The sequence below is a fragment of the Scomber scombrus genome, chromosome 2 (assembly GCF_963691925.1).
Source record: "Scomber scombrus chromosome 2, fScoSco1.1, whole genome shotgun sequence".
NCBI classification, from domain to species: Eukaryota; Metazoa; Chordata; class Actinopteri; order Scombriformes; family Scombridae; genus Scomber; species Scomber scombrus.
The window spans coordinates 997,333-1,008,053 of NC_084971.1; the positions used below are offsets into that span (position 1 = coordinate 997,333).

The window sequence follows — 10,721 nt, forward strand, 5'->3', positions numbered from 1 at the left end:
TTTAATCAAGTCTTTTTAGTCTTTTTAGTGCCAAAATCCCTCTTATGTTACTATACTTCCACCACAGCTCAACAGGGAAACACAAAAAGGATGCTAAAGCCTGTAAATGTGTCAGATATCCACTTGATATGACTAACTCAGACTGATGAAGACTCATATAAGCTTCACATCTACTTTTAGATGACTGTGTGGACACACTGTGGATTTTGTCCCATTCCTCCTGTTCATACTGACTATTAAAATATGCCTATTTTAATAGTCAGTATAAACAGAAGGAACACCTCATTACTGTTCATATGGAATCTCCCTTTCAGATTGATGATTTGTGTCCAGTAGATGGTGGTAATGGAACACAGAAAGATGTAAGCCAAAGAAAAAGGGGGAGTATTATTTTCCCCAAGTTATGCTGCCAGGCAGTTTCCCCAGACTCTTTACTGTCTCTAACACAATCTACCAATTAAATATTACAGTGTACAGTTGTATGTTAGTTTTACACTTGATGGCAATGGTTGTGAACTGAGTCGTCCAGTCCTTGTGAAGATTCGGGTTTTGTCCTAGAAGTCAAAACCCGGGGCCAAAACCAATAGTTGTAGCGCGGGAGATTTCTTCCTGTTTCATGTTGACGTGGTGTGCGCGCGCTCATTGTGCTTGTACAGCGGCTGAGTGAAAGCACGCAGTCTCAGGTCAGCAGAGAGGAAGAATATTCACTCACTTCACAAGAATATGGAAGAAAGTCAGCAGCAGAGGTCTGGTCTTCTGAACGGGTAAGACGTTCTTTTAACTTGTTTGTCTACATTTGACTCGACAGAGATAAAGTCAGGTCACCTCCAGCTGGAAGAAGTGAAGTTTAGAGTAAAGCCTGTGAAACCGACATGTTTGTTAAGTTTTTTAGTCTTCTCTGCTCCATATTTTCCATATTTCAAACAGCAGCCTTGTCTTGTTTGTATCTTTTCATTCTGTCACCTTGTGTGTCATATTCAATGGAGTCAGCCTGACTGAACTGAGCATGCGTCAGGCTGGAGCACACATTCAACTGGTTACAATTTAAGAACTTAGTGATGATGACTTTGGTTGACAGACAAAATAAACAATGTATTCACATTACTTTGCAGGTAGCATATTTAATATTGTATAATCTAAATGTATTTCACTGATTAACTAAAACATCATGATACATATTTCTGTTATGTGTTTGTTAGAATCCTGAACTGTTCAGTAATTGTCAACCTTGCCCTTGATCTATTGTAAATGAGTAAATACATTTTAATATAAAATATAATGTATTTTCTTGTTTATTTTTTACACCAATACAGCCAAACTCTGCAACAGCTTCTTCCTCCTAGCCATCAGCTGTTGAATTCCCATAATCCCCCCACCTACATACATACACTCACACACTCACAATGGACTGTTCCATGGACTGTACAAGTTTATAAACTACTGCTGTGCAATAGATTTTTTTTTTATATATAGAGCTGCTGACTAAACTGAGCTCAGCCAGCATTGAGCCAAAATATATTTCCCAGAGAAGCTTGTGCACAAACTCACAGAACAGAAAGGAGATATCACTGCATAACCTGGATCTATTATGTTCAAGTTAAGATTCCTCTGTGGGAACTTAATTTATTGAAAATCATTACTAATTTACTGTGTGTGTGTGTGTGTGTGTGTGTGTGTGTGTGTGTGTGTGTGTGTGTGTGTGTGTGTACATGAGCTAATACCAGCTAATTCAAACATAAGATGGATAGGTGTGTAAGCAGAGTGATTACTGCACTGAAATGAGCTGGGATGTGAGTAAATGGAAAGCCTCTTAAGTCAAAATGGTTTGAGGATTTTTTTCTACATCACAAATTTCACATCCTCTCCTCTCTCATTCTTTTCTTTTCTGTGTATTTTTCTGTAGCACCACAACAAGGAAGAGAGAAGACTATCTGGAATGGCCGGAGTACTTCATGGCTGTGGCCTTTCTGTCTGCTCAGCGGAGCAAAGACCCAAGCTCACAGGTGTGTGTGTGTATGTGTAAATTAGATCCTTAATAGTGATATTTTTTGTTTGTTTTTTACAATTTCAGTACACCAAATAAACTTCTCAAAAGTTCATGTTGTCCAGGGAGAACTGTGTAGAGTGTAACCTCCAGGGTGGAGGACTAGTTGTATTTACCAAACTGGACATCCTCACTCACCCTTCCGTCATGAGGAGACAGATATTACTCATGACACACATCATCTAAACCTGTCCTGTAATGTGTAGACATAATGAAGTGACATTAATACTGTATTCAGACATGAACGTCTCAGGCTGCAAATCTGAAATCCTTGATTTCTGTTGTGGTGCACTGGACTCTGTTTTTCACAGTTAGACTAAACAGTGTGATCTCTCTATCTATGTGTGCAGGTGGGGGCCTGTATAGTGAACCAGGAGAATAAAATAGTTGGTATTGGTTACAATGGTATGCCTAATGGCTGTGATGATGACCTGCTGCCGTGGTCCCGATCAGCTGACGACCGCCTGGACACTAAGTATCCTTATGGTGAGGACACATGTTCACACACACTCCTGGATTTTTTTATCCAGCACACATGAAAACAATCAGCAGCAGGTCAGGTCATTTTTTTCATTAAAAGAAAATGTGTGTGCAACAAAGTGTTGCTAATTTTATCCACTGCAGCAATTTATTTCAAACTGTGGTTCAGACCTACTTGAAGTTGTTCTCACTACTGAATGATCTTCCTGTCTCTAAGTGCTATAAATCAAAGGTAATACCACATGTTGAGCTGTAGAGGGTGGTAGAGGATTAATAATTGATTTTCTGATCTGTTTTAGTTCTTTTTCTTCCATTCTCTCTTTGAGCTCAATTTCAGATGCGATAGAGTAAATGAGGAATCTGTGTTTCTCTTTTTTGTTTTGCACCTGTGTTATTGTCATTACATGAACTAAATGAAGTAAAATGAATCCACAGAAAATCAGATGACAAAATGTTTCTGGTTAATAACTGATAACCAAACCAGATTGAAATAGTTGAGATCCTTGTATAAAATCCTTGTATGCTGCCATCAACACACACCCATAATATTAAAGTGAACCAAACAAACAATCTTGATAGAATTAGATTGAGAGATTTAGTGTGTATATTCATTTTGGCCTGGCTCTGCTTCTAAAGTGATGATTGTGGAGTTTGCAGAATGGAAAGGGTTCCTCCTCTTGGGAACATGAAGACAATCTGGCCATTAGATTTCAATTTTTCTGATGATGGAAGGAAGGTCATCATTATATTAGGGTATATCATCATACATATTTCAGGTAAATCCACTAGGCCTGGCTATTGGTTTTCAAAGCTATAGAAGGGTTGTAGGGATGATTGGACAGACTGAACTGAGACTTGTGACTCTGTTTCAAAGCAATGGAAGGGAACAGATTTTTTTTAAATACTGAAAATGCAACAGCAGCATTTCTTTTGTTACTGGTTAATAATCCATAGACCTCAGAGTGGACTGAGACTATTTTCAACCTGATGTAAAATATAGTGAGCAGTGTCCACAGTGTTCACTGTTTGTCATGATGCAGAAGAAAGTGATTTTCATCCTAGCATCTGTATTCTTCTCATATTAGTTACAGTGATTCCTTCAAGGCAGGGGTGTCAAACATACGGCCTGTGGGCCAGAACTGGTCAACCCAGGGGTCCAATATGGCCCACTGAATAACTAAAAATGTAGGCCTCATTCAAATTTATCAATAAAATGCCCTGCCATTTTATTGTTTTACCATGGTACCCCTAGATAGTTTATTATAGTAAAGTTATAATATGTATTATATATCATTTATAGGTTATTATGAAATGGTTTTACTCGTCTGGCCCACTTGAGATCAAATTGGGCTGCATGAACTAAAATGAGTTTGACATCCCTACTTTAAGGTTTGTCTGATTCCTATAATTTAATTAGTAAACACACTTTTAATAATAACAATAATAATAATAATACATTTTATTTAAAGGTGCCTCTCTGGGCACTCAAGGACACCGTACAATAAATAAACAAAACAATAAGAAACAAAACAGAAAAAGGACCGTGTGGAAGAGACAAAACAGAAGAAAATTGAGGTAGTGCAGTTCAAGTTAAGTGGGGTAGGCGGGCGGGGGGGACAGAGAGGTGGACGGAGGAGGCAGATCTGAGGGAACGGGAAGGGGTTGCGATGTGGAGGAGGTCAGACAGATAAGGAGAGGAAAGGTTGTGGATGGTCTTGAATGTAAACAGGAGGATTTTGAAGTCTAAGCTGAACTTGACCGGAAGCCAGTGGAGTTGCTGCAGAACAGGGGTGATGTGGTGGATGGAGGGGGTTCTGGTGACAATTTGAGCTGCAGAGTTCTGAACCAGTTGAAGTTTTTGGAGGTATTTGTGAGGTAGACCAGAGACCATCAAACATTATACAGGTCACATACACACGCCTGCTTTTGGAGGGGAAAAACAAATGGGGACATGAGCAGGCACACAGGTGACAGCATTCAAGGTGATGTCTGGTATTGAGTGTGTGTGTGTGTGTGTGTGTGTGTGTGTGTCCCATAGTGTGCCACGCAGAGCTCAACGCTATTATGAACAAGAACAGTGCTGATGTGAAGGGCTGCACCATCTATGTGGCTCTGTTCCCCTGTAACGAGTGTGCCAAGCTCATCATCCAGGCAGGTGAGTGGTGACCACACACACACACACACACACACACACACACACACACACACACACACACACACACACACACACACACACACACACACACACACACACACACACACACACACTGCTTATGACCAGTTAGGCTGGTGCAGATTTTTGAAGGTATACTTTATATTACTGATATTAATTTATCTTTTAATTAAGTTTTACTAATAACTTTGTGTTCATATTTTAGACTGTTATTGACTACTTACATAGAGTTAAAGATGATGCTGAACCACATGAGTTGGCAGTGCATTGTCAGTGGGAAGCACTACTAACACAAACCTTCAGGAGTAGACATAAAAAGTCAGCTGCATGTTCTTGACAGACATGGGAAATGTTTCTTGCTCAGAGGCATTTATAGAATTCAAATGAAGTTTAAAGTCATTCTGTCCCTGTCTGTGCCTCTACACTTCAGAGCCTTAGTGAGGCTTCATTTTTAAATTAAATTAAATGACATTTTGCATCAGTTGAGGAAATTTGTACAATAATGATCTGGTCCACAGCTAGCTGCTAATGTGCAGCAGCAGCCTTCACAGTTTGCTTCAGGCGGATGTGATCTCACCCCAAGCTCAAACTCTTGTTCTTTTTTTTTTGCATATATATTTCAAGGAATGTAAGTATGGACTCCCCATTTAGATCATGTGTGCAGCAGAATAAAAATCATTGCAGTGTTTTTTGGGGTTTTTTGTAATGCAGAAAGACGGGCTCAGACAATAAATTCCTCAACACGTCCACAGATTCATATACATCCACCTGATGTTGGTTTATGTATTGAATTGTTGTTTCTCAACACAGCTATCATTCGCCTCAGTTCTTGACTAAAAGTAACCTTTTTATGAATGTTGTAATAATTACATTTTTCTGCTTTAGACATTTTACACGCTGCAAAAGATTTATGAAAGATTTATTTAATGTATCACAAAACCCCACATCACACTGTAGCTAGGCTTTATGTGTTACATTCATTCACTAAAATTATTAAGATTCATCGTCAAGAATATGTAATGAAAATCTGGCCTGCATGAAATATCGCTCTGATGTATGGACAGATAGAAGTAGGCATGCTAGGGGGAAAAAACAAAGACATTTGAGTCAAATTTGATCTTTTTTACATCTTGTCCTCTCTCTATGCACTTCCCCTGGTACGCAACATCTCTAATAAACTAATAATGCCTTTTTGTTTTGTATTCATTATCCCTCGCTCCTACTGTCCAGGTATTAAAGACGTGGTCTTTCTATCTGATAAGTACCATGACACGCCAGAGATGACAGCTTCTAGAAGACTGCTCGGCATGGCAGGAATACAGTACAGGTGAGGAACACATTGTCTGATTGTGTTGTATTGTGTTGCATTGTTCTCACTATGTGCCTAACCCTAACCTTACACCAAGACTCCACCCAAAAAGTGAATGATTTACGTTATGGGGACTTGCTTTGGTTCCTAAGAGGGAGGCGAGTCCCCACATATGATATGTGTAAACAGATTTACTGTATATCCCCATAACATGAGGAATACCTGGTTCTCTCTCTCTCTCTCTCTCTCTGTCTCTGTCTCTCTCTCTCTCTTTCTCTCTCTCTCTCTCTGTGTTAACAACTTGTCCAGACTTTAACGTCTCTTGTGGCTGTAAGTTTGACTTGAAAGAACAATAACAATGTGACCTCCGTCCTCATCCATGTTTTTATTGGGTGTGATCTTCTACCTGTGTCTCCCTGACTTCTGTGTGTTTAGTTTTTTTTCCTCTTTGTGTTTCGGCAGGCAATTCAAGCCCAAGAGGACTGAGATTGTCATTGATTTTAATTCCATTAACCACCCTGGAATACTGAACGGCATGACCAAGTGAAAATGCAAACGGCTCACCTTGGGGAGCGACTAAACGAGGCAGGGGGCACAGGGAGACTGACGAGATGGAAAGAGACTACCCCTCTTTTCTGTATGTCTTCTTGCCCCCTGATTTGTCAAAAGGAAATTCAAGGATATCCTGACTTTGGTGTCTTTTGATTTTTTGATTAACTGGGATATTCAAGATGGTTTTAATTTGATGCTTCACCCAACGTGGCTGACAGGCCGAGGATCTTTCTGTGCTGCTTTGACTTTTTTCTTTTTCTTTTAAAAAAAGTAATATAAAAGTACCTTTAGTGATTGATTTTAAAATCTTTAGAATCAGATCTCATGGCTGTCTGCTTCTTTTTTCATTCAAAGATGGTTCCAGGCTGACAGTCAAAGGGATATTCACTTATTTTGACCTTTCCCATTCATCCTGCAGGCTGCCCATCAGCTCTCTGTATTGTCCTGTAGAATACAGGGAGCTGCCCTGTGCTCTATGAAAGCTAATTATCTGTTTTGGACTGTCTGGCTGTCCGTTCCCTGAAAGGTCAGCTCTGTTAAGATGGTTGGCTATTGGTTAACAGTGCAGATGTGTGCTTCAATTTTCAATATTAGTAAGGATTGACTTTGCTCCTGTGAGGATATTCACTGACTGCAGTGATTCCAACAGCCAGAGTAAGAGTGTTTGAGCAACCATAATCTGTGTCCAGCCCTTCATAATCCTTCAACAAACCCTTTTCCATGCTAGCCTGTTGTACTGTCTATGCAGAGGGTTGTTTTGGTCTTCTGATGATGGAGATGGTCACTTACTACTGAACTGGCAACTAACTTCTGTTAAAAAAGAAAAGTCAATTATTTCTTTCTTTTATTTCCTTTTTTTTTTTTTTTTTACCTTAACAGGTACACCTCCCATGAGTCTATGAGCTATGATTAAGATCCATGGCAGCTTGTATTCTGTTATTAAATTACACCAATTTGCCAGATTAATGGAACTGTTTACTGAATGGTGCAATTGAATTCTCTGCTCCTTTACACTCAGTGTATATATACTGTGCACAGATGTTTTTACTGTACTCACTGTAGTAGCTGTGCTGCTTTTCTATGACCATTTTACAATGTTGTTCTGAATAGTGACTTTTCATTTTGATGTGATGTTTCTGTAACAGTTATTTTATAATCTTACACAATGTCTCTTTTCAAATGACGTACCATGACTGTTAGATTCACACAGACACAGCCAGTGCTTGGGTTACTAGCTAGCTCATGTCTCTTTTCCATGACTGTTGGAGGTTCATGTCACAATAAGTGATGGAGTTTTGACTCCAAAGAGGCAGCAGATTCTCTTCTTATTATCACACTTTAATTTAAGGTTTCTTTCATGGTACCAAAAGCCTTTTATTTTATCTGTGTGATTATCTTGTTATTGCATTGTCTTGTTATGCATGCTAACATGCTGTTACAAGCTTATAAAAGCTAAAGATTTATTCATGTCTATTATTGACTACATGGATGTCAGGAAAACACTACTCAATGCTGTATCTACATCCATGCTTTCAGCAATGTCAGCTGTCGGTGCAATTGAAGTCAATAAAACATTGGGATGACGTGAGCTAGTGACCACTGTTCATTATTCCTGAAAAGATGTTTGAAGAGGTGTGTGTGTGTGTGTGTGTGTGTGTGTGTGTGTGTGTGTGTGTGTGTGTGTGTGTGTGTGTGTGTGTGTGTGTGTGTGTGTGTGTGTGTGTGTGTGTGTGTGTGTGTGTGTGTGTGTGTGTGTGTGTGTGTGTGTGTGTGTGTGTGTGTGTGTGTGTGTGTGTGTGTGTGTGTGTGTGTGTGTGTGTGTGTGTGTGTGTGTGTGTGTGTGTGTGTGTGTTAGTTATAAACTTATAATACAGTAAATGCATTTTGTGTTTTCCAAAAGAAATATTCACAGCTCAGTAACAGTTTAGATATGAAGTACTGTAAATACAGTATTTAATTTCTGTGGATTCAGCGCTTTCATTCAGTAAAAACAAAGCATTGCGAAATGAAAAGCACATAAGAGTACACTGTACATGTAAGTGTTAGGTCAACAAGCGATTGGTTCAGCCTCAGCATCCCATCTTTGTCAGGTCAGAGGACTTCATCTACATCACAGCCAGGCATCCACCTAACCTTCAGGTGTGCCAAATCCAGCTTTGGCAAGATTCTACACCTTTCACCACAGGCCAATTCCATGGTCTGTAGGAGGTTTTCCCTGGTAAAGGCTTTTTAGTCATAGACCTTCCACCACCTTGCAGAGAAAAACTTTTCTGTCAGGTTTAGGAATGTGGAGTATGTTGGAAGGCAAATATTTCTGAATCCCTGGTTGATGTTGAACCACTCCTGTATCACCATGGTTAAAACATAATTAATTAAAATTATGTCCCCTTCTGCTCCACTTAGTTTTAAAAATAAAGACTGGTAAAAGTTTAAATCATCATAATTGGGGGCGTAGATGTTGACCAGGGTAATGACCTCAGATAACACTTTACCCTTGACCAATATAAATCTTCCTCCTGGGTCACGTTCTATCTTTTCTGGTATAAAGGGAAAGTGTTTGTTTATGAGGATGCAGACACCTCTAGAGCTGGTAGTAAAGGAACTGAAGAATATCTGGCCTCCACAGATCTTACCTAACCTCTCATGTTCTTTAGTATTCCAATGAGTTTCCTGAAGAAAACATATGTCTTATTTCTCTTTAAGTAAGTTAGTATTTGTTTTCTCTTCACTGGGTTATGTATGCCATAACCCAGGATAGCAATCGCCAGGTAGTGATCAGGAATGGTTTTGAGTATTTTTTAAACTCTATGTATTTCCCAGCATGAATTTTGGCATGCGGGCACCCTCAATTGGTGGCTAATTTTCCTAGCATTTGGTTTAGGTTTGACTGCACTGCCCCAGAGCAAAGCAAAGAAAAAAGGAACTGAAATAAACAAACAATAAATGCACAAAAACAACAATCCTTCTTCCCTCCCAAACGGTGATGGCATGAGGAGAATCGTTTATCGTCCATCCTTAGAAACCAAATCTGTTTACAACCCCATCTCTGTTTGGCTGGGTGGTCAGTAGTCTAAGGATAGATGGGCTTCCCATCTTCGTGGTGTTGTTCAGATACTCCAAGAAAAGTCTCTCCGACAGGAACTGTTGAGTATGTCTACACCAATAGTGCAGGCTGGGCTGTGATTCATTCACTCCGATGTACGCGTCAAAGTCATATAGCACAGTCCGTATTAAATGAAAACTGAGTGAAAGGTTAACAGGTGTCCTCCAAGTGTCTTTATGTTTAGTTTGCCATGGACAGATTTTTGTGCATATTTACGGGCTTCATCTGGATCTGTGTAGCTGATCCTTACCAGCATGTTTCAGTAGCAGCGAGCAGGATAAACCAGTCCATATCCAACTCTTTTCTCCCGCCTTTTGTGTTGAAGCTCAAATGAATAATCCGGGTAGAGTCGGATGATGTTGTTTTCATGTCGCAGTGTACCTTGCTGTCGCGCGGACGTCAAGGCCCGCTGCTTATCCCGGTACCGGAGGAACTGCATTATTATCGCCCGCGGCGGCTGGCCAGGCTTCGGTCTCAGGGCGAGCGTCCTGTGGGCGCGCTGCAGCTCCACTCCGTTAGGAAAGTTGTCAGTTCCCAGGATGTTTTGCAGTAATTCCTCCACAAATTTGGTGGGAGCACTTCCTCCAGACCCTTCTAGTAGTCCCGTCAAGCGGAGACTGCATCATTACAATAATTAATAAAAAAGGTTGCCATATTTTGTAAAAATTCTCCTCCTGTTTTTTCAGAGAGAATCTAATTTTCTCTAATTCCAAGTGTTTCATTACATCCCTCATCAGATTTAAATGTGTTGGAGCAGTTGTCTGTTTCCAGTCAACCAAGATCAATCTTAGTGCCAGTAGGCAGACAAATGACACCATACTACGTTCCATCCTGGTTTTTATCACATTAGAGTCTACTATTCCTAGAACTGTCATCAAAGTCTAAGGGTCTATTCCAAACTTTTGCCAAGACCTGAAATATATTTCTCCAATAATTTTATATCCTTGTACAGTTCATATAGTAGTAACATATGAGCTAATGATGCTGGCCCATGCCCGCATCTAATTCTGGGAACATTTTATTGAGCTTTTGTTTTGACCAATGTAGACAGTGAATGATC

The 10,721-nt window shown here is 39.9% G+C and overlaps 1 protein-coding gene across 1 annotated transcript; it reads left to right on the forward strand.

Moving 5' to 3' along the window:
* The first annotated feature begins 678 nt into the window (after positions 1–678).
* dctd (dCMP deaminase) lies at positions 679–7,206 on the forward strand. Its single transcript, XM_062434939.1, has 6 exons — positions 679–764; positions 1,904–2,003; positions 2,395–2,530; positions 4,563–4,679; positions 5,928–6,024; positions 6,469–7,206. The coding sequence occupies exons 1-6, from the start codon at positions 724–726 to the stop codon at positions 6,551–6,553; spliced, it is 576 nt and encodes a 191-aa protein (XP_062290923.1). The 5' UTR covers positions 679–723; the 3' UTR covers positions 6,554–7,206.
* Positions 7,207–10,721: the final 3,515 nt, after the last annotated feature.

What these genes read in the sequence shown, in the direction of transcription:
- dctd (XM_062434939.1), top strand. Translation starts at nt 724, where the DNA reads ATGGAAGAAAGTCAGCAGCAGAGGTCTGGTCTTCTGAACGG. An exon ending in AGGTCTGGTCTTCTGAACGG is followed by an intron (nt 765 to 1,903) that starts GTAAGACGTTCT and finishes ATTTTTCTGTAG; the next exon opens with CACCACAACAAGGAAGAGAG. An exon ending in ATGGCAGGAATACAGTACAG is followed by an intron (nt 6,025 to 6,468) that starts GTGAGGAACACA and finishes GTGTTTCGGCAG; the next exon opens with GCAATTCAAGCCCAAGAGGA.